The 25,009-nt window shown below is 34.2% G+C and overlaps 1 protein-coding gene across 6 annotated transcripts; it reads left to right on the top strand.

The window, feature by feature from the left end:
* The first annotated feature begins 1,167 nt into the window (after positions 1 to 1,167).
* LOC128205815 (receptor-type tyrosine-protein phosphatase alpha-like) lies at positions 1,168 to 24,070 on the top strand. Of its 6 annotated transcripts, none has more exons than XM_052907801.1 (23): positions 1,168 to 1,467; positions 1,656 to 1,805; positions 10,853 to 10,933; positions 11,097 to 12,716; positions 12,981 to 13,071; positions 13,323 to 13,411; positions 13,588 to 13,722; positions 14,132 to 14,289; positions 14,626 to 14,713; positions 14,988 to 15,055; positions 15,657 to 15,693; positions 16,233 to 16,336; positions 16,880 to 17,005; positions 18,174 to 18,322; positions 18,792 to 18,927; positions 19,612 to 19,740; positions 20,612 to 20,714; positions 20,964 to 21,040; positions 21,217 to 21,351; positions 21,602 to 21,736; positions 21,951 to 22,105; positions 22,390 to 22,525; positions 22,675 to 24,070. In XM_052907801.1, exons 3-23 carry the CDS (start codon positions 10,882 to 10,884, stop codon positions 22,765 to 22,767), a joined length of 3,816 nt encoding a protein of 1,271 aa, XP_052763761.1. In that variant the 5' UTR covers positions 1,168 to 1,467; positions 1,656 to 1,805; positions 10,853 to 10,881; the 3' UTR covers positions 22,768 to 24,070. The 6 variants fall into 6 exon arrangements, with proteins under 6 accessions (XP_052763761.1, XP_052763762.1, XP_052763760.1 ...); XM_052907802.1 differs by having other exon boundaries at positions 1,168 to 1,452; positions 1,645 to 1,805; XM_052907800.1 differs by having other exon boundaries at positions 1,168 to 1,805; positions 10,783 to 10,933.
* The last annotated feature ends 939 nt before the right edge of the window (positions 24,071 to 25,009 follow it).

Here is a 25,009-nt window from a genome sequence, read left to right on the forward strand (position 1 = left end):
GTGCGGTACATCTGTTGTTTTGTGTGTGGTTTGTCAGATGGCTGGGGTGCGGTATGTCATTTGGATGGTGTGTTGTATCTCTGATGTTTGGCGAGTGGCATGTAAGTTATTTTGTGAGCGGTATGTATGTTGTTTAGTGTAGGTCATATCTGTTGTTTGGTGTGTGGTTTGTTAGTTGGCTTGTGTGTTGTATGTCAGTTGGATAGTGTGTGGTATGTTTGTTGTTTAGTAAACGGTATGTATGTTGTTTGGTGTGTGGTATATCAATTGGCTGGTGAGTGGTATGTTTGTTGTTTGGTGAGTGGTTTCCCTGTTGTTTGGTGTGTCGTATGTCTGTGGTTTATGTGTGGTTTGGCTGTTGTTTGGAAGGTGGTATGTCTGTTTGTTGGTGTATGGTATGTCTGTGAGTGTTTTGTCTGTTGTTTTGGTGTGTGGTATGTATGTTGTTTGGTATATGGAATGTCTGTGTGTGGAATGTTTGTGTCTGATATGTCTGGTGTTTTGCATGTGTCATATATGTGTTGTTTAGTGGTTCTGTCTGATTTGTTTGTTGTTTGTTAGATGTTGTATGATATGGTGTTGTTTTACGTTCTGTGTCTCTTGTTTAGTTGATCTCGGAGTTTACAAACAACATCTTCGTAAAATGTTTTCCTACCTAGTCTGTACCTGTTGTTTCAACTGTAGTATCTACATTGCTTAGTAATAAGGTGTTTGTTTGGTGTGTTGTTGTTGTTGTTGTTTTATTTTGGGTAGGTGGGTTCACTTAACCGACCGATCCCTCTTTATTCTCCCTATCGTATACTTATTTGCAGTAGTAAGGATTTTTGTCGTTATTTCCTAAAAAATGATGAAAAAAAAATCATCTGATGAAGCTTGAGTCTACAAAAAAGTGTTCAAATGAGAATCAGTCTGTTGCAGTTTGGTGTCTGTATAAACACATGGTAATCCATACAAGTACGACATTTTAACTTATAATGTGATCAATAATAAGATTTTAAAGTTTCGATTTAGCATGCACATTTGTGCGAGTATTTATGGCAAGTTTAAAGTTTTAAGTGGTTTGCGAGATTGTATGATAATCGACACGTGGGCTGAGTATCTTGAAATCACCATGATTGCCATCAATAAAATTGTAAATCAATTCCGATAAATCTTTATAAGATTCATCCCAATTGTTAATTGCTGATTAATCATGGCAGTCGGTTTCATAACATTGTCAACAAGAACTTGTGTTTCGATGCTCATGAACTTGGACCACTAATCCCGGGATCTGTTTTTTTCGAATGGAATTACATAATGATCATAGGACTCATTTCTTTTAAAAGTTATTTTTTCTATCTCAATAAGGAAGACGTTAATGTAATGAAACCAGTAATTTGGTTTCACAAATAATACTGAGCGCATGAATGCCGGACACAAAATTTTCACCAGAGCGCAACGAAATTGCTATCGGTAGTTTTCTTAATGGTAAAATCGAGCCGTTTCCGTGAAATTATTGACCTGCAAGTGTCTTGTTCTTGCATCTTGATTTATATTGTCAAAATAAAATTGATTTGAATAAACAGTAGTCGTACGCATTATTTACCAAATAAAGCTGCCGAATATTTCGAATAGTTCTCGTTTAAATTTATTTATATCATGCAGTCTTTACTAAGCCTGTGCGTGTGTAAAATATACTCTAGTTGGCGCAAACATTTCAGTGTGTTACGTCATAGAAACATCTGAAACAAGTGCTGCAAAGGGAAAATAAGCGTAACAATTACTGAAAATTGAAGATTGACATCGTCATCAACATTTACAATCAGGTAGGATTTTAGATCTTTTTTTGGTAACATCTACCTTTTTGGGTATACAAACAGTTAAAGATGCACTATCACTCCCAAAAAATATTTTACACATTAAATACAATTGTTGTAATATACCAGAAAAAATAAACAAATTTCGAATACAATGGTGCTTATGACGGCAACCAAGATTAATTTGAAAGAAATGTGCAGAAAACACGGTATTGCTACCTTATGAGGCGAAAAGAGATCGCAGGAAATATTTTAGCATTCACCAATCTTTTAATATTTTTGCGTTTTCTGCTATTAAATACATACACTGTTATATTAGTGTTATCAGTAATTAATATTTCCCATACATGCATTATTTAGTAAGTAGTTGAGGGTTTATCACTCGAATTTTATGTTTGATATACATATGTATGTATTAATTTTGAATAAGAGTGTTACATTAATTGTTGGAACATTATCAGTGTGTGTCATACGTTTCTGATGAAATTAATAATATAGATTAATCTGATATTACCCAAACTAGAAAGGGATAATTCTGATCTTTACCCGTTTTATTAGTTTTATAATGAAACTTATTTCCTAAGTTATGGATACGGCACCCTAAAACCGAGGTATTTAGATTATACCCGAGCACTTAAGCATGTTCTAAATCATGGCCTGGTCTGGCCTGCTGCCAGGCCAGATTTTATACGTATTGTGAGTGCAAGCTCTGAATATACTCGAACACAATGATAGACCTTTATTTAGAAATTGAACTGCATGTTTAATATATATTTTCTTAGTTTTATTTAGATTAACAATGAAGTTTAATTGAATGCATAATTAAGATATTTACGATACAAACATTAGGTTTTCTATTAAAAATGCATATAGTTTTGAACAACTTGGTGTTCAATTATAAGAACTGTAAGATGGCAATTCTAAATCTTAAATAAAGAAAACACATCAAATTATAACAAATAAAATATAATTATATGGTTGTAAAAAATAAAATATGTTTGCATGTAAAATTTGTGTCTGAACACATTGATTTTAAGATTCGATTTGTTAAACCAACTTTCGTGCACTTAAATAAAAAATATTCGTTTAGTGGAATAATATTCCCTTGCATTCAGTTAAACTACTTTTTATCTAAATAAAACTTATAACATTAAACATGTATTTTCATTTCTAAATAAAGGTCTATGATTGTGATTAAGTATATTCCGTGTTTGTACTCTCAATATGTATAAAATATAGCCAGGCCTGGCCTGACACCAAATGCTGAGTCAACAGGCCAGGCAAGGCTATATTTAGCACATGCCCTTTAGCGCGCGTGTAAAATGTCAATCACAACATTATTTTTTTTATATTGTTCGTGCGGTATAACTACATAGAGGCGTTGTTTATCCGCAAGGTAGTTACAGTCCACTCTGCTTATCACCGTTCCCATCTCGCGTTAATGTGAGGTCTGACTTTAAAAAGTGTAACCCGGCCAAACATGCACATGTTAGTATAAGGTCGGTAGCTCGTTCTTTCACAATTGTAGACCATTTCTCTTCTTTAACTTTAAAATAAAAGATGAGTGGTGGCGCTTACTTCATTACTCGATTGTAAAATTGAAGCAATGAAATATAAGATAAGATATTCAAATCTTTCGAAGCCTAACTGACCCAACCTTCTTTGATATTTTAATATAATTAATTTCAAACCATTTTACGATTGTAAGAAAGTTGTATGAACGTATGCGAGGTCACTCTGGGTGGCACGAGAGTGTGGTCTTGTTTTGTTAGGGAAACTTGAGTACCCGGAGAAATCCCATTTGGTGAACACAAACCAAACTGACATACGCCCAGGCCGTAAATTGAACTCGACACACCTTGATGAGAAGCGGGTACGCCAACCGGACAACCGGTAAAGACTGTTAATGTTTTCACCTAATAATTAAAACAATTATAGCAGAATTTTTCCTAAAACACTTAAAGGTTGATTATCTGTAGTGTTAATGTTATCGTCTGTTACATATATCTGTATATCTTGAAATAAAAAACTATGTGATCAGTTTAAACATGTATATATTTCATAAAAAAAAATATAAATGTAACATCAGGCTAATGCATCAAACCTGTGTCGTTTTGGTCTGCAGGCGGGGACCGTATTCCCTTTTCAACATGGCCAGATAACGAGTTGCCTTAGAGCTAGTAAACTCAATGTATACTTTTGCCAAATTTTCAGCATTTTATTGAGATTGGATAACATCAGTTTATGTTCTGTAGGTAAGGTGATCCTATTTTTGTACAAAGATCAGTATTTTTAACTTTGTTTGTAAACTAGAAAACAAATCCAGTCAACACAAATTGTTTGCCTTTTAGCTTTCATAACTATGCATTCTAAACTGTTTAAAACTACATTTACAATAATATAACAAATGAAAATTAATATGATATAATTCGAAATATCAATTAACATGTATACATAAAATCGATGTCGACATACCTTTAGTTTTTCTAGGGTTATCTTATCGCTTAAATTCAGCTTTCCGTTCCTTTAACACTGTCTTGTGAATTATGTTATGTATATCTATAGTCAATTGTTAAGGAACACAGGTACTGTTTTAATATAGCTTGACTGTTTGTTTAGGTTTTGCTACCCATATCAGCATCTGACTTCTGTTCAATGTTGCTATCAAAACTTAAATATTTGGAAAAGTGGTATATAATTGGTAGGCGTGCGTCCAAATCATTCATTTTAAGAGTATTACTCCAAATTCCTTGCGGTATGACTTCAAAATGCCGTTACAGACAAATAACATTGAGTTAAAGTGTATTGCACATAAACCGTTAGTCTTGCTGTGATATTTGTTTAGGAAGTACCCTTTTGTTATTTTATTCTAGTACCTTCAGTTTGTCTGCAACATATCCAAAAGCCCTTGACGTGTTGATATCAGTCTTCATATTCGGATAGATTATACTAAGTAGAAGTACATAGAAATCATAACTGTGGATGCGTTTTTTCAAGTCTAAGCCCACTGTTTGTTTTCGTTTTTTAATTCCGTCCAGGGTAAAACTCCACAAGTTTCTTACGTTTTCGTATACTGTTAGATAATATTAAGAAGAAGTGTATTACATATAAAGCCTGACTTATATTTTGTCCGGAGCATTACTCCAATTTCGTTTTTAGGAATATCTAGGTAATAACACATGCAGATATGTCATATGGAGAAAAAGTGCTGAGCACAGAATTATACCTCATGCTGCGGTATTTCTTTAGTTAGTGTCCTCTGTTGAAATGAGAATGAGATACTGTTTTCATTCGCTTGATAACATTGCAAGCTGTATCTGGTCTTATTTAAGCGTTTAATTTATGTCAGTGATTTTTCTTATTCATTTACAGCAGAACTGCTGATGATTATTTATACTTTTATTCACCTTTCACACAAGACATTTCAATTTGAAGTGCCATCAAGTTAAGAACTTCATACGCTCTTAAATCAATGGAACATTTATTTAAAACACTGTTGTTATGTTATATCAATAATACTTTTGCTGCAACACACGGGTATACAAGTTTACGAGTTTGTATAATTGCAATAAATAATGTGATACTCATTATGCACCAGTCAATTGTAACCACGCCTCCCCCCCCCAAGGTCCGGGGAATAGCGGGGACTTTGACTTTCGCTCCAGCCAACCCGAGCTAAAATCCCCGCCCTGCGGGGACGAACAGATGGTAAAGTCCCCGCAAAATGCCACGCACCTCAGGGACCCTAGGTAAGGTCCATTCCCCGCTATATTTAAAGCGAAACAAAACCACCACATTCACCCGGCACCGCGGGGCCACCTAAAAGGTAAAACCACGGCCCATTTCCCCGGCTATCCCCGGTATACCCCCGGACTTTGGGGGGGGGGGGGGGGGGAGCGTGGTTACAATAGACTGGTGCATTATACAAAGAAGTGAATTGGTTAACATTAGTAACAGTTTAAAACTATAGTGAATGCAATATGCAGTGACTGGTGCATACCGGTCAATTGTAACCACAGCCCCCCAGCTCCGGGGAATAGCGGTGACTTTAACTTTCGGTCCAGCTAACCCCGGCTAAAATCCCCGTCCAGTTACAATTGACTGGTGCATTAGTATAGAATTACGACATTTATAGCGTTTAAAACATGTTTGTAAAATCGCTCAGCTGAAGTTGAAATTGTTCAAGATTTTGCCGCACTGTTCCGGACCAGTTGAGTGTCGCAATTGAGCAATGTGTCTTATAGTCTCATGCTGTTGTCTGTTATTTTAAGATACATAGAACTGTCAAAGTTTTGGTCTCGTCGTCTTGCAAAACGTTTGATTGAACGTACATAAGTCATTTTTGGAGTATTGTTATCGAATATAGGTCATAATGGAGATGTATGGAGCAGGCCGCTGTAACTTCAATTAGCAGCCATAATGGCATATATGGAGCATTTTGCTATAAAAATTACATTCCTGAACAATGTCATCACAATCGTGTGTATTTCTTACATCACATCGATTAATATCACGCCGGTTCATTCACAACCGTATGATAAAATTTTCACAAAAGCAATACACTTTCAAGACGCATCAACTGCTGGAAATGACATGATGTTGAACTATGCAAAAAAGTACGCCAAATGTCAATGCTCAAATTCATAAAATATTACAAGCTGCACTACACTTTAAACGTTAAATTATCAATTGTTGTTGTCTATCATATACGCTATTCAAATTTAGCCACTTAAGTCCGGAAAGTCATTACTTGTTTAACAATTACATAGCAGATACTAAGAAGTGTATTATATACATGTTTGACTTTCTAACAGCTTATGGGATTATGCACGAAAAGTTAGTGTTATCAGTAAATGCAATAAATAAACATGGATGATATTTACAATATTTCAATAAAACAAAACAAAAACTTTGTTTTTCACTTCGAGGTTATATTTCACAAGTAGTAAAAAATATTAAACACACGTCCGAACCGGATTAAAACTAAAGAACAAGTAAGAAAGGCGCCAAAGTAAAGAAGGGCGACAATTGAACATTCGGCAATGAAAAAGAATTCCCTCCCTTGATAATTATTAAATTTCCTCAACATGTGTTCAATTATATCCTGGTATTCAAACAGTTACTAACGGTGAGGTTATCAATAAATAATCCAACGTTATTGTTCAATAATAAAATATGAAATATAATGTCCAATTTTCTAAACATTTGTCGCTTGTATACATTGTGTGAAAGAATTCCTTTAGAGTAACGATGCACTCTTACTCCCAAATAAAATTTACCAAAACTAAGACAATGATTTAATATACCAAAAAGGATAAATAAATGTAAAAAAAATGTTCTTTTGAAGAATTCTGAGTTTAATTTGAAAGAAAGGTGCAAAAACATGGTATATCTATCTTATGATACAAAAGAAGACCACAGTAAATCTTTTAGCATTCACCAATCATGTTATATTTTTGCGTTTTCAGCTATTAAATACACGGTTACAGTCTTATTATCAGTATTTAGTATTCCCATAAATGCATTATTTATTAAGTAGTTAAAGGTTTATTTCTCAAAATATATATTTGTTATACATGTGTATGTATTGATTTTGAATAAGAATGTCACTTTAAAGGTAGCAATAGCGTTTGTAAATGTGTAAGGGAAACCCTTTAAGTTTAAGATAGAGTATTTGAGAAAGAGTCCCTTGAAAGTTACGATAGAGTATACTCTGTGTGTGAATAAAAACCTTTAAGGTACAGATGTAAGAAGGAGTCGCTTTAACGTAAACATAGAGTAAGTTTATGTGCTGAGCGTCCCTTTATAATTACGATAGAGTGTTCTTTCGTTTGAGGAAATCCCTTTTAAGTACGATTGAGTAAACAAATGCATGAGGGAATCCCTTTAAAGCTACGATAGAGTAAGCCAATGTGTGAGAGGGTCCCTTACATTGCGATTTTGTATGCTAATGTGTGAGAGAGTGTGATATGCTTATGCCCTTAAAAGTTTGTGAAGTTTTGTGAGAAAATCGGATCACTTAGAAGTGGGATGGTTATGATAACAATCAATTCAATTATAGTTTAATTATATGCAAACAATTTATAAGTATGTCATGGTTATTGTTAATTGCTGATGAATCTCGATACTTTGATTGAGACAAAAGTAAGGAGTGAACAAGCATGCAAAAGAAACTTAATTTGATTTCATTTCTTTATATCAAATTTATAACAGCAAGTGCATGTACAAAATGTATGTTGTGTGTATAACGCGTTAATTGTACAAGACGGAAATATCGAACCGTTCGTCCGTGACGTTGGCAAATCAGGTATCAATAATAATGGTATGTCATGGAGCAGGCCGTAGGAGCTTCAAATATCGGTTATAATAGTATATAGGCGCTTCAAATATCGGTCATAATGGTTTAAATGAAGCAGGCCATTAGCGCTTTCAATAGCGGTCAAAATGGTATGAATGGAGCAGGCCGTTGGCCCTACAAATATCGGTAAAATGGTATGAATGGAGCAGGCCGTTGGCGCTTCAAATATCAGTCGTAATGGTATGTGTGGAGTAGGCCGTTGGCGCTTCAAATATCAGTCGTAATGGTATGTATGGAGTAGGCCGTTGGCGCTTCAAATATCGATCAAAATGGTATGTACCGAGCAGACTGTTGGCGCTTCAAATATCGGTCAAAATGGTATGTATAGAGCTGACGGTTGGCGCTTCAAATATCGGTCAAAATGGTATGTATGGAGCAGACTATTGGCGCTTCAAATATCGGTCATAATAGTATGTATGGAGCAGGCGGTTCGCGCTTCTAATATCGGTCAAAATGGTATGTATGGAGCAGACTGTTGGCGCTTTAAATATCGGTCATAATGGTATGAATGAAGCAGGCCGTTGGCGCTTGAATAATCGGCCAAAATGATATAAATGGATAAGGCTGTTAGCGCTCCAAATAACAGTAATAATGGTAGGTATGTAGCAGGCCGTTGGCACTTCAAGTATCGGTCGGATGGAATAAATGGAGCAGGCCGTTGGTGCTTGAATTATCGGTCACCATAGTATGTATGGAACCGGCTGATGGCGCTACAACTTTCGTTTCATTATGGTATGTATGGATCCGCCCCTGAAGGTTACCATAGAATATGACTAATGTGTAACTTTACTTAAAACATTTACTAAAGTAAGAAAATTAGTTAAGGTGTTTTATGGATAACGACCCAGTTTATAACATAAACATTAATTGCTGATGGTCATGATTTAATACTTCGGTAAGTTCCTGTTCATTTGGGCTCTTATGTTACATCATTTGGCTCAGAAATAAGTAAGATTTTTTTTTTGGACTTTAGTTAATATCATTTAAGTCTAACTTGATTGCATTGGTGTTTGATGGAAGTTAAATACTATATTGCTGGTTTCTTCAGACAATTTCTGCAAGTTTGTCAGTGCGTAAAGAGACAATAAACGAGTAAGACATTAAAGCAACGAAAATTGTCGAAAACAGTTATAAACTTGGTAAGTATGTGTACAATGCAGTGAAACTTATTAACTGAAGTACCGCATAGTCCCAATTTATTTAAGTTTAGCAGTTATTTCGTATTGTTCCAATAAAAAAGATTACTGGGTATGTCTTCTTAGTAGAATTCATTCCTTATGCGTCATTGGCTAATCGGTGTTATCACGTGATAGTACCGAGTTAGGTGTATAGCTTAATGATGTCACCCTATTAGAGTAAGCCGTGTAGCTCAGTGGATACGACGCTGGACTGCCATATTGTCGACACGGATTTGAATCCGTTCTCCGACACACATTTTTGTACTTTTTTTACAATTATGATATCAAAGCGTAATACATTCTATTAAATAATTGTGCTGAGATTCGTTACAGAAAAAAACTTGTTTAGTGCCAATCTGGTGTACAGTCCTTTTAAGTATAGACAAACTCATTAACGAATGTATGGTAACAAACTTGGAAAAAAATAGAAAGACTGGAAATACAAGGCTTTGTCTATTGATCAGTTTGTTAATTGATCTTAATCGTCGAATATTCGACTTAATTCCTAGTTTTACGATTTGTTTCGTACGCACGTTGATGACATGGCCGCTTGATGGATAAAGAAATGAAACACCTACAGTCGACACCCGATAGCTCGAACTTCTAGGGACCAGCGAAAATACCTCGAGCCTCGGGAAATTAGAGCCAAGCGGGTTTTTGTTAAATTCAGTAGAAAGAAATCGGTCCTTTACATCTCGTTCGAGCCAACGAGAAACTCGAGCTAAGCGAGTTCGAGCGAACGGGTTTCGACTGTGTAGTTGTTATTCATGTCTCTACTCATTACATCAATATATTTAAATTACAAAACGTCGTTCATAATACACAGATAGAGATATGTTGGCTATAACGAAAATGAATAAATATTTGGAAATGTAAAATTATTATGATAAGAAACGGGATTTCATCAGTTTAAATTATTCATGTCATGAGATCATTTTGATAAAAGATCAATAACGTATTGACTTAATATATTAGTTCAGACTCAAGACGCAGAATTATATTCTTTATTTTGCTGATAAAAATTAAAACTTCCGTAAGAATAAACATTATTATGCTAAAAATTGCTGTATATATAACAAAAAATAGGTTATACAATTGTATACATTTCTTTTTAACAGAGATAACGATTTGTTCCATTATAGCAGTGTTTTTTCTTTGTGTTTGTCTAAATATTAGCTGCGATGTCGAATCAGTAAGAAGCAGAATGGGCAGAACTGTTATATACTATGGACATAAATCGCAAAGCTCATACTGCACGCCGTATTTCGTATGCTATATTTTTATTTTTTTTAATTACGAGATATATTTTGAAGAAGCCAATGCATTGTTTATCAATAACGTTGTTAATATATATTGATACATAACGTAATGTACTTGTTTGGTGCATTTTTTCATTGCAATCAGTATATTCATGTACGAATAAATCTAATTGTACCCGTTTTTTTCAAAGCAATCATCAAACAAGAATCTGAACGTATATTATTGTACGTAAACCTATGTCCATATTGTGTCTGTTGCAGACAACTATTTGAGAAATTTCGTTGACAGGATGATAATTTGGATACTTGGATTGCTAAGCTTGGTACAATCATGTATAGGAGGTATGTGTATACGGTTACAATAAAGCGGATGTTTTTCTTCATGATTGAAATAAGACAAATTTAGAACACATATCATACGGTATATTATTAAATGTTTTAAAACAATTTGTTCCGTGAAAGATCTTATAGACGAGGTTGACTGTTAGAAACAATTATCTTTTAGTGACGGTCATTATAAGCGGGGAGGTGGTGAACTGTATGTCCGATTGTGTGTGTTGTAAAGGAGGAGAGGGACGATGTAACCAACAGAGCAAGTATTGTAATGATGGCTGCGTTGATGGAATATTTGGCAATAAATGTCATAATCCCTGTCCCGGTAGCTGTTCTTCGTGCAGTCAAGAAACAGGCAGACCATGTTACAGCTGCAAGGCTACATTTTATGATAAAGACAGTGAGTGTAGCAAGAGGTGCCCAGTTAGATGTGAAGGAGGAGTTTGTAATGATAATGGAACTTGTAGTAATTGTACAGAAAACTTCGAAGGAACAAAATGCGAGACATGTATACAAGGACAATATGGTTCAAATTGTACAGAATTTTGCACTAATAAGAACTGCCAATGTTCGACTGAAACTGATTGTACTTCTTGTAAAACGGGATTCTACGGCAAAATAACATTCTGTCAAAAACGTTGTTCCCCGAGATGTCAGAATGGCGTTTGTAATGACGACGGAAATTGCCATTGTCGAGCTGAGTTTACGGGAAATACATGCAGTGAATGTCGGTCAGGATATTATGGGGCATACTGTAATGTATCCTGTTCCATAGGATGTGTTGATGGACTATGTGCAAACAATGGCACTTGTTCATGTCACCCAAACTACGTTACAGCGAAATGTGATACCTGTGCGGATAAAAGATACGGTGTAAACTGTAGCCAAGTCTGCAGTGTAGGATGTACCAATTCGTCCTGTAACAAAAGCAATGGCCATTGTGAATGTGTTCCAAACTTTTCTGGCGATTCATGCGACCAATGTAAATCAGGCTTTTACGAGCAATTATGTAATTTAAATTGCTCGGATAATTGCAAACAACGCACATGCTCACGATACCAGGGGAACTGCACACTTGGATGTGTTGATGGATATTCAGGTGACAATTGTACAACGCCTTGTATCAAAACTTGCGCAACATGTCGACAGTCTGATAAAGCACACTGCGAGTCGTGCCACAATGGAAACAATGGATCAACGTGTGAATGTCCTCCTAATTGCAATTGTGACAGTGCAGCAGACGTATGCACGTCATGTCGAGATGGGTACGCCAATCCTGGAAAACAGTGTACGTGTCGGTCAAAGTATTGTAATGGAACCGTGTGTGATAAATGTGTAAACCAAACGTTTTATGTTGACAGCAATGTTTGCTGTAAATGTCCAGATAACTGCAAAACTGGTGTCTGTGAGAAAGGGCCTGCGTGTATATCCGGTTGCATTGATGGCTTTTACGGTCTCAATTGTACTCAAAGTTGTTTGTCCGTCAGTAACAATTGCATTAAATGTAATCAAACTCATGGAAAGTGTTTGGAATGTAACATCGGATTTTATCCTCATGATAATGGAAGTTGCATCAGTTGCAATAGCAATTGTTTGAATGGGCAGTGTAGTTCAGACAATGGCACTTGTCTACTCGGTTGTACAGGCAAAACTTGGGGAGAAAAATGTGACAGTCGATGTAGTTCAAATTGTGAAACATGTCAGCAAGATTCGGGAATGTGTAATTCATGTACAGACCGTACTTTCCGCGGAGGTTTTTGCAACGAATCCTGCGGCTCCTCCTGCTATGAAAGCAAGTGTGATAAAAGAACTGATTACTTATAATCTATAATTCAATTAAGATGTTGTTCATTATTAATTCTGTTCAAGTTAATATAATTAACGTAAATGTTTTATATCAGCCTTTTGGCAATACTACGACAAGAGTAAGAAAATAATGTGTTCATACATACTTCTTAATCACTACCACTACCGTAGGCTTCATCATTGAAAAATGTAGTTCGTTTGATTTAATAATAATCAGAAACTGATATTTTTAAAAGAATATATATTTCAGATGAAGTTGGGCTACCTGTAGAAGCTATCGCCGGAGGTGGTGGCGTTGTAGTCATATGCATCGTTGTTGCATTATCCATCGTTATACGAAGGTATGAGATATTAGTTGTACAGTTGTCTTATTTGTATCAAAGACTTTACATTATAGCAATTAATGAATACTTGTATTATTAGAAAACTTATCTTTTGTAGAAAATATGCAGGTTTCATTCTTGTATCGTACAAACTAAATGATGACATGAATTTCATGCAGTCCAAAGTTGAAACTTTTAAAGTTGTTTAACGATATTTAAAGGTCTAACTGTCTAAATCGTTTTAATCATATACAATTTCTTTTTATAAGATCCATTCGCAAGCCTGTCTCTAGCCAAACCATGCAAAATGGCAATACAACGTTCCAAGCTGACATAATCAAAGAAAACGAAACAGAAAGTAAGTCAATCTTACCATTTATTCTCCATTTAGGTTAAAGAATCCTAAATATGAATTTATTTGTTATATCTCAACTAAATAGCTCAATCTCAAAAATATTTTCTTAACGTTATACGTCTTTGTTTTCATAAATCGACTTGATTTATATTATTATCTACGGACATACTAAAATGAAGGTAAAATCAAAAGAAAATCCTCCGAACAAAATCAACCTGCCACCCGGCAACAAGCAAACGAACCCACTTCTGTCAAGCAGCAAGTATCTACACATGAGGAAACTGCATTTCAAAATGAGAATGGCCTGGAGATAGGTAAGTTTTAAAAAGCTTTTTGTGAGATATTAGGCTGAAATGGATTTAAACCAGTTTAAAATAGAGAAAGTTATATTTCAGCTTCTTTATGCTATAATGCTGACATGAATTCAAAGAGGTTAAAGTTCGGGTTAGCTATATTTCAGTATGTTAGTGTTTGATTTATTACAAAGAATTGGAAATTATTGTTTGCATTTCTGTTAGGCTATTGGTATTAAACTGTACAAACTTGTAGCCAGATCTAAACATGGTGTAACACACACAAAATAACATTAATCGGTAACTATAAAATACTTGACTTGATTGTTAGACTTGATTGAGTGTAATTGAGTTGTTAGGTTACAAATTCAATCATGATAGATGATGCAGCCATCATAATTACATTAACGTATTGTATTGTGTAATGTAGATGACGAGAGCAATGGGGTTCTTGATACTTCTTCCACTGATGATCATACGTATTACAATGAACTTGGAACATCAAGTAACAAGTCGAAAATACCCATTGATCAACTTGTCAAGTATGTTGACGGAAAGAACCACGAAGCGTTTGTTGCAGAATTTGAGGTAAATGCCATGGACGATCGTATTACCATGGTTATTGGTATAACGTATTTTAATGACATTGACATATTACATTAAATCCTAATGGTACATTTCTGAAATTTATCATTGATGGCAAAAATGTTTTGTAAAGTGCCATACTAGCAAATTTAAAAGCGGTTTAATATATATTCAGCAAAAATAATTTATTGTTGTCATACTTTGCTCCTTGTTTGTTATAGTTATACATGTGAGTTCATGTTACCCTTGTTTACCCATGTTTACCCTTGTTGACCCTTGTTGTTTACCCTTGTTGACCCTTGTTTACCCTTGTTGACCCTTGTTGACCCTTGTTTACAGATGTTTTCACGCGGTCTTGTGAAGCCGTATGTGGAATCGCAAAAGAAAGAGAACCTGAGTAAGAATCGATATAAGGGGATTTATCCATGTAAGTGATGCTCATTTTTTTTTATTTATATTGTTTGTGTCTAGTATGATAATCGTACACACAAGTAACGATTTAGGACGCTTTAACCTTTGATAATAATGTATGAATATGAAAAAGTTAGTTACCATCATATCTCGAAATAGAAGTCATATATGGATTTCAAATTGTTGACTTACATAATGACATTTATTGTGATTGCCAAATAGGAAATAAGGATATGTTGATTGCATAACTGCATTATATTTATTCGGTTGTATTCTCTGTTACCGTTTAGACGATGATTCAAGGGTCATAGTCGCAGGCAGTGATGGATCAGACTACATCAATGCCAGCTTTATTGACGTATGATGAACAATAAATTGTTTTATTAGATGATTTTGGAAAATAATGGGGTATTGTCATTATCTTGATGTCATTGGCGTCGTCGGCTATAAAAGTTTAACAACGCCACAACTCAACCACCGTTCAAAATATTTCAATGTAACATATTTCGTTATATGTATTACCGTTGACTATGTATGACAATGCACATACTCGGTAAATTAATTAATGTAAAGCTCTGCTTCTTATTCGACTGAAAAAGCAACACCTGTATTCCAAATGCTTTGGTGAATCTTTAAGCAATATATAATGCCTACTTATTAAATACAAGCAATTTGGCGATGCAATGGTAGATGCAGCAACAGTTACAGGTTATACTTCATTTTAAATAACGCTCGAGGCTCGAGGTTTTGTAGAACTATATTTTGTTCAGTTTGTTGTCTAAGTAGTTTTATTGACAAGCTAGTTATGCCTTCGTAAATTGAAAAAGGTTATTTTTAACTTCCTAGTTACATACGTTTCTCTTCATCTCGGCTTATTTATACAGTGTGGTCGTTTCTAATGTTTCAGAAAAGAAGAACAAGTATATAATAATCAACCCTTTATAACAATTACTTTTCAGGGGTATAAAAAGCCGAAACAGTACATCGCCACACTAGGTAAGAAGGGATATGACATGTCATTACCCTCAAGCAACCAGGTTATTATGGTAAAATCAGGTCAAAATTAGATTGGTTTCATTTAAATACACACGATTCAATGCATTTTCGTTTCTTACATACAGCAGACATTTTTTTATCATGCAACTGACACAAGTAAACATAAATAATTAAGTTTAAAACTTCCATTAAAGCGAAGCAATTCATATATTATTTTTAAATTTAAACTGTCTGATTTGATAGTGATATTTTGCCCTGCATACAACAAGATGCAAATTGACTTTCGACTACATGATTTGTTTCTGTAGTTTATATATACATACTCCTACACATATGCAATAATGTATTGTCGTTGGTAATATCAGTTATTTATTTAACATTTTTAAAACTATTTCAGCCCTAACTATTTATATCTTACTATACGTATTCATGAATGAATTGTCGTTGGTAATATTTATTTCCAACAATATATATACATATATATATTTGTGAGTAATTTACTATTATATACGATTTTTTGGTGTGTTATTCCATTCCAGGTCCAATGTCCAAACAATTGGAAGATTTCAGCTTGTTCTGGAAAATGATTTGGCAGCAAAGGGTTGAGAAAATTGTTATGGTTACCAATCTCGTTGAAAACGGAGTAAGTATCTACTAGCCGAATAATATATATGGTAATCATAAGACTCGTTCAATTTATTCAATATAATACAAAGGAAACGAAACTGTGAAGGACAATCCATACTTAGGCTATAGTTGGCACCATTGTCGAGCGACGTCGCGTTGATCATTAAGTTAAAAATAGATAACGTTACTTTATTTTGAATGAATTAATCGATAAATATTAGTTTTATTCTGTTGCTTTTTCAAATCATTGATTTTATTATTACTAGTGTAAAGTTTGAATTCGTAGTTAAATCCGTATCACATGGCCTGTCTGATGTATGTCACTTTTTCATTCGAACGCAATACCAGCGCTCTTAATATATGAGTATGAGCAGGAATTTTGAAGACAATTATAATAACATTTTTATTGAATTTATTTCTTCCTTATGAGTTAAACTATTTTAAATAGCATGTTATGTTTAAGATTGTTTCCAGTACAGGCAAACTTATATATTTCAACTGCTTGAAGTTTAGCCTAATGTTAATACCATTGGTAACGATTATTTGTGTGATAATGCAGTCCCCTAAATGCGAGCAATACTGGCCAAATCAGGGGGCATCTAAGACGTATGGTGATATAAAGGTAGAAAGCCGCTCGGAGGATGAGTACGCTGAGTTTACTAGGAGGGCTTTCACGGTCGCCATGGTGAGTTGACATAAGATATTTATTATTGATGAAATTGAATAGTATTCTCGAACATAGAAAACCGCATAGCTGTTGTAAAGGGACGATTTGCTTATGATTACTAACAGAAAACAGTCTCAATGAGACTGATGATGTTTGTTTAAAATATGGTTCATTGTGCCAATTCGATTAAGAAGCAATTCAAAAAAGTAAAGAAACATAGTTTTGACGAACAATTATTTTGCTTTCAGAAATTATTTTCGTAGGATTTTACAAAATATCTCGTTAAATGAAATCTAGAAATGAGAATGAATCCGTTATTCTTATTCACTTTTTAACTACACAAAATTAAAACACACTTCCCCTTTTGTTTAACTATTTTAATCAGATATCAACAGACTATAGAGAGCTCTTTGTGAACTCTAATGGATTTATTGTCATTAATGACACTTTCGATGGGTATATGCCAAACAAAATCTAAATGCGCTTTGTCAACGTTGACTATACTTGGCAGTTTTGCTCAATCGAATATTGCATAGTCGATACTTTAACATTAACCGAAGTTTTCTTACTTTCGGGTTTAAACTGAAAAAAATAAACATGCGTACTGTTACAAATACATTTTGCAACAAGACCAAAGCATTTTAAATATCCATATTGTATTCCTCTGCTAAATTTAAATAAAATTATACTGAGAGTGCAGAGATACTTCAAAATAATGCAAAAACAATCCTGTTTCCTGATGTCTATTTTATTAGTACTTCATAATTAGTTTTTCTATACTTATATTAATACATTACTAAATTATTATCAGTTAAACAAAGAGGTAAACAAAGACAAACTCTAAAAATTACAAATATTACGGTCAGAATACGATCTAAATATACGTCTTTGAAAATTGGATAAACTATTGTTCACTCACAAAACGTTAACATTTCATTATTTTATCGTAGTCACACTCATAAACAAGGTCCATGCAATTTACAAAACTGATAAAGCTAAAAAAAAAACTAACCATTGACTTGTTTACTGGGAAGGCAAAGAAAGCATAGTAGATAACATCAATTCTAATAGTTGTGCTTGTTTACACCTCGCAAAGATCAATGAAAAAATGAGAGTTCAGCTGGGTTTCAATCCGTTCATTCATTGAAATCAAATATAATACATACGTCAAATGATATCAAAACAGGGTACAGAAGAAAGGACGTTGCACCATCTGCATTTCACGTGTTGGCCTGACAAATCAATACCCGACGATATAACTGCAATCATAGAGTTCAGACAGCGGGTTCTGACTACGCCGAGTACACTGAATGGACCAACGGTTGTGCATTGCAGGTTTGTATAGAAACACCTGACATTCAAGGTGTACGTAATAGGACTGATAAGCTTAGGTTGGGCCGTATACTAGTATCCCTGCCATGGTTACGAAAAGCTTTCAGATTATTTTAGTAAATTATTTCTTTACGTTTTTGGAGTTTGAATCATAGAGCAAACATCAATATTTGACATAGCGGATGTTCTTGAAGTGAATGAAAATACAATAAGTCGGGCAAAAAGGCTACATCCTTGGTCAATGAATATTTCCTAAATATCGACTGTACGAGGTGTTAATATTGTCCTGCCTGGAACAAAATATTACAGACTGGATTTGCCATTTTAATAAATAAATAAAACACGTGTAAATAGAAGTTAAGACATACATTTGTTACAACCAGTTGTAGGTTTACATTCTGAAGAGACTGATTTGTACTTAATAGATTTCCGTAATGAATGTGTGTAATCTTTTTTATTTCTTACTTAACAGTGCTGGTGTCGGCAGAACAGGCACTTACATTGCTCTGGACATCCTGACAAAAGAAGGTGAGGCGGAACGAGCCATTGATATCGCGGGATGTGTCCACAAAATGCGCCTGAACAGGCCGAATATGGTTCAGACATTGGTGAGATTTTAGGATTTAACTTAAGCATTGGTCGGAATATCCGGGTCTTGATTTAAAACCACCCAAGCAATGTAACGTGAGTGGTAACGGGTACCAATACTTATGTGAAAAAATAGTAGCAAAAAGTTTAAACATAAACACGGTTTAATGGCACTGGGTAAACGCCAAAGACATAAAACACAAAAATAAAAAATCACAAACAAGAAACATGGAAGAACAGCACAAAAATCCACAAACAGCACAGTGCATACATACTATATATACAATAAAACTAGGTATGTTTATCAAGGATTGTTAGGTCACCAAGTCTAAATATGCTATTTTTTAATCAGGATTAGATACCGTGATTTTGATTAATATTTGTTCAAAATGTTATGCATTTTTCGACTCAATGAGTATTATGATTAACATAGTAATATGAGTGTTTATAATATATTGCAAATGAGCTCATAAAATATATAGTTTCTCACGTAATATAATACCATTTTAATGTGAATTTGTTCCGACATTGTATAATTATGAGCATATTATACGTAAAACCACATTTGGTGCTATTAAAGCCTTTAAATGTATCAAAATGTTTCCTTTTGTTTAACAAGCTAAGAATCAAGAATACTTGTTTATAGGCATCAAGGTTTTTTCACACGACATTGACTTTTATTCAGTGCCATTATCTCGTTACAGGAGCAGTACCAGTTTCTGCACACAGCTGTGGTTTACTCGTTGACCTTCGACTGTAAACAAATCAAGGGAGAGAACTTCGACCAGTACATGAGCAACCATTCTACACAAGAGCTGAATAATCAGTTCAATGTAGGTTGCTTAAACACTTCCTATGTTGATTAACAGTATAGTAATCCGTCTCTCATCGGAAGGGGACCCAATGTTTATGTGTAGCAACTAGCATTTTTACTTGACCTCCATAGGGGACACTTATATGGATACCAAACCTTAAACAGGCCTAAGGTCCGATACCGGTTTATTTCAGCCATTCGAGCTCAATATTACAAGAATAACTCTTGGAATATTAACTAGGTTATTTTACACAAGAGTATGTATATTCTGAGGGTACTGTATGTAGGTTTATCATCATGTCATCGTGTACAAACGACAAATCTTTTTAATTTCTGTCTCAAACAGATACAACCGTTCGTTGTGTGTGTATTGACAGATACGTATACGATGCACAGTTAGGTTGTAACAAAGTTGTATAATCTATAAAGGACAATTAAGAATAATTTCTTCACACTTCAAATAAGGCACATTTTATCTCGTCAGTTAATTATTGATATAGTCGAGATTTGCCATAGCCCTGGTGTCGTCGTCGTTGGCGGCGGTAAAGGCGGTGACGTTAGCGGTGACGGCGGAGGTTTCCTTATCGGGTTTGTATGGCAGAAGCTTTCAACTAGACCATAAAGTTCAATAACACGTTATCTGTGTAGCAAGAACCCATAACTCTTGATTTAGTAATTATCAAGTTAAGCCTTTGACAGTTGGAAAAAGCTTTAAATGTGCTAGATAATAACATAAAACCGTGTATACAGATCATCAGCAACGCAATGGCCAGAAATGTAGCATGACCAAACTTCTTGCTTCAATTAATGTCGAGTTATGCCCTTTATTCGACTTTACAAACACCCGATCGACGCGCTGCTATTTATTTTTTGGAGTTTTGTTATTTCAGAAATTGCAGCACACGGTTGAAAAACGATCTAAAGATGAAACTGAGGCAGTTGAGCAGAATAAGCAGCATTTAGTCAAAAACAGAGCAAACGCAGATATCCCAGGTAATAATTGCAAAAATGCTGAAGAAACCTGCGGGCATTTTTTGTGAAAACAGTTTGAGTTGTTTTACGATAAATGATGCTGAATGACCTTTTCTCTATAAAAAATAAAATTTGATTACTATATATGATTATTGATTTGAATGTGATGGTTATTGCAGTAAAGCTACGACGTAATTGGTAGACATTGTCTTACACATGTGTTTTTCTCATTGTGCTAATTGATTGCTGATGTTGATGCCTATGCTTTAGGTAATGAAAACAGACCACGCCTTTATCTGAATCTCCATCCAGGAGCGACAGATTACATCAATGCTGTTTACATACATGTAAGCATGTCCCCATTTTTCAATATAGTTTACTTATTTGAATTACAAACTTCATATTTTGATATCGTGTTGTATATAGCATGTATTTGTGCAGAAGGAAAGCTCGAGCGTTGGTTCAGAACAAGGCAACAACTTTCGTGCTCGTGAAAATATTTTGTATTCGTATATGTTTTCAGAGCTTTAGAACCAAGAAACGTTACCTGGAAGCACAGACACCACTTCCAGAGACAGTTATAGACTTTTTGACTCTTATTGTCCAAGAGAGGTGTTCATGTATCGTCAGCTTCGAAGCTAATATGGACAAACAAAAGGTAATGACGATTTGGGACATGAATTGTATATTGTAAGATACAATGATATTTATAAAGAAAAAAATAATTAAATATTTAAACGAACACCTATCAGCAATAATTCAGCTGAGTTTTAACATTCCTATGTATTTGAAATGATAGTCATTTTGTTTTAATATTGTTCATAGACAACACATATGTTTACGAAGCAATAGAGTACGTGTATATAGTTCCATTTTTTGCGCCCCATACTGAATAACTCTTCTTACAGAATATCGGCATATACTATCCCGCTGCAAACCAAGATGTTTTAAAGAAGGAAACGTTTGAAGTCAGCTGTTCGAGAGAAGAACAGAAAACATTCTACTCTGAGCTAACATTGACAATACAGCACAAAGGGGCAGGGGTAAGCATCAAACACTGCTGCCCTGACACTGATGTTAAGTTATTGACTGCTACAGAAACAATGAAATCGTTTGACTAATAAAAGTTGGGCATAAAATGGAAATTTTGTGATATAAATTTAATAATGTCTGATTTACGATTGTAGTGTAATCATTTGTATTATGTTCTATCAATTGAACCATACGTTCACAAAAAAAAATCGATCACCTTTACAGACGAGCACTGATCAGACCATTCCACATCTTCAATTTACCGACTGGGATGAAATGAAGAATATTCCAAAGTCAACGACAAATTTTCTGTCGTTTTTGAACGTGATAGAAACTGTCACGAAACAACATGATGACGGACCGATATTGGTCCATTGTTTGTACGTTTTCATTCAATTTAAAGTTACATTTAAAATTTCTTTGGATGCCTTTCATTACAGGTTTATATCAACATCGGTATGATCAGTATTATCAGTTGATCAAATGAAGTTGGAGAACATAATGTTTTTTATGTATCCTATGGCTATTTTTATTGTCGATGTAATTTGAAATAATGATTGAAAATGCTCAGCATAATCATAGGATTGAAGTACTGAATAGAAATATCTGAATAATAATTATCTTACTTGGATGTAAATCAAGGCGATTACTATCTATTACACAGTGATGGTGCGGGGAAAAGCGGTCTTTTCTGTGTGGTCTCGTTGCTTCTCCACAAGATGGCAGTGGAACACGAAGTCAGCGTGCTCAATGCTGTTAGGAAGATCAAAACAATGCGGAGACTAGCGATCCCCAATGAGGTGAATAATTCATCCTAAAGAAATATTAGGGACGGATACCAGTATCGTAGTTCATGCTCCGATGCGTAAATAGTATTTATGATTACAGCATTTATGCGCTATAAATCATTACGTGTTATTAAACAACATGTTTTCATTTATTTTTCTAGGAACAATTTGTGTTCTGCCATGGATGCGTTTCGGAGTATCTTAGTTCGTTCGACGTTTACGCCAATTTTAGTGAAAAAACGGGGAACATTTAATGTCCTGGCCTATCGTTACCGCTGAAGATTAAGACACAAGACAGTTTATAAAATATTAGCATTACGAATGCCCGACGAGGGGCATTGTGTGTTTGATTATTTGCAGCACGTCAGAAGTGGGGTAAACTATATTTATTTCATTATTGTACATGTACTTATGACACCGCATTGTAAATATGAAGGTATTAACTAATCTTCAAAGTGCATTTTATACCGTATAATCTGCAGTTATATTGTATGTGTGTTTTTAAAAATGAATATACAATCAATAAACGATCTCTTATGTAGTTTCAATACTAATAAAAGACTATGTATCGTTGAAAGAGAGTTTCATATAACCTCATGGCAAACAATTCTTAGTTAAGCATTTTGTAAGAACAATATTTGAGTGGCATGTTTTCATTTTCATGATGTTGTTTTTCATATTGTATTCTTTGTATTGGTATCATTTGTAACGTTCATGATAAATTGTCATGTGTGCTATCAAAGTAGCTCGAAACACATCTAAACTAAAATGAATTACGCGGGAAATGAATACTGCCTAAAGTATATGTGTGTTTGGCTTGTGGTCTTCATGTTGAAAAAGTTATTTCACAGTATGCGTACCATCGTGCCAACGAGAACTGTTGATGAACATGGTAAAATCTAGTTTCATTATCATGGTAAAATATATCAGTTTTAAATAACATAAACCTTAACCTATAAACATTTGTTGTATTCGCATTATCGAATATTTTTTTTGTTTTAAACTATGATTGTCTACACTCACCGTAATGTTTGCACTATTATAATGACACATTGTTTCTATCTCTCTTGCATGCTTCGTGTTAAACAAAATAGTTCATTGAAACTTCATCAAAAATATCACCTACATTTTTTATATTTAAGTGTTTTACATTATATTATGTATTGGTATTTTTTATTATCATAATATTGAGCATGGCAAAGTTGTCAATATTTGTTTTATGGATTTTTTATGATATCATTTTAACCAGCAGCCACTCATAGAAATACAGAAAAGAGGATTGGTTTTATATTTAAGCAACTTGAAATTATATTTAATTACAAATATTATTTTTTTCACAAAGTCACACTTACACAAGACGCTTACAAACTATGAAATTATAAACGATACAAGTAATATTTTGATTAACCGTGATTGTCATGACATTCAAAGTAAATCAGTGTACTCTCCCTTTATTTTAAATCAAATGTAGTGTGTGTGTAACTGATATTCATTTATATAGTTGTATCTTTATTACTACAACTGTGTATAGTTGTAATAAAATTACTATTTTTCTGGTTAGAATTTGTTCAGACTTTTTACATTCCAATGCATTGTTATATTATCTATTTATTGACTCCCAATTTTTACAAGATCGAAAACAACAGACCGTTTGTTAGACTTTAGCTAGTACTTGTTTTATATCATACATAAACAAGACTGATTTACGTTGATTCTGCTCAAGATATTTGATCTTTTGTGGATTCCGACCCGAAGATTTATCTTAAAATCAGATGAACAAACATATTAAGTTAATGTTAATATCGAAACTTTAGGACTTGAAGTTAACAAGTTTAAATATATGTTATTATATAATTTTACCTCAAAAAATAGAATTTCGCCCACTCATATCCGTCTAGTTCTTTTTGGATGGTTAAGGAAATACACTCATATTTAAATTGTTGGTTGTCATTAACGATATTGATTAATGAGTGACCTTTTCATGACATTCGATTTCACGTTACAAACGAGCTAAATACAATGCTTCACCATCTTGTCAAACAACAGACGGCTCTACAAAACTTGCAAAGTGTATTAGGAAAATATTTTACAAACAAATGATTTGAGCGCATATTGTTTTATATCTAGGGAGTGTTTACAGTTCATAAGAGCCATTATAACAACGATGAATTACTATTGCTAGTCATCGTTGTTCTGGTCGAAATAATTTAAATATCTGGAGGCAAAAAACGGCTTAAACTCACTTTTATTTACATTACAATTTGGGCCATTCTATGACATTGTAAAATCGCATGAAGAAACAATACTTTTTATGTTGATATTCGGCGAACAACAATATCAATCTTGTCGGTAAGGCCTTACACTGTCAAAAACAATACCAGACGATCTATTGCAAAATATAATTACAAAATAATCAACAATAAATAATCAGGACGAAGCGGTGAATAGTAAACAACAACAAATGTGTTCGATGGATTATTAAGTACTAGGTACCGC

The sequence above is a fragment of the Mya arenaria genome, chromosome 10 (assembly GCF_026914265.1).
Source record: "Mya arenaria isolate MELC-2E11 chromosome 10, ASM2691426v1".
In the NCBI taxonomy this organism is placed as follows: Eukaryota; Metazoa; Mollusca; class Bivalvia; order Myida; family Myidae; genus Mya; species Mya arenaria.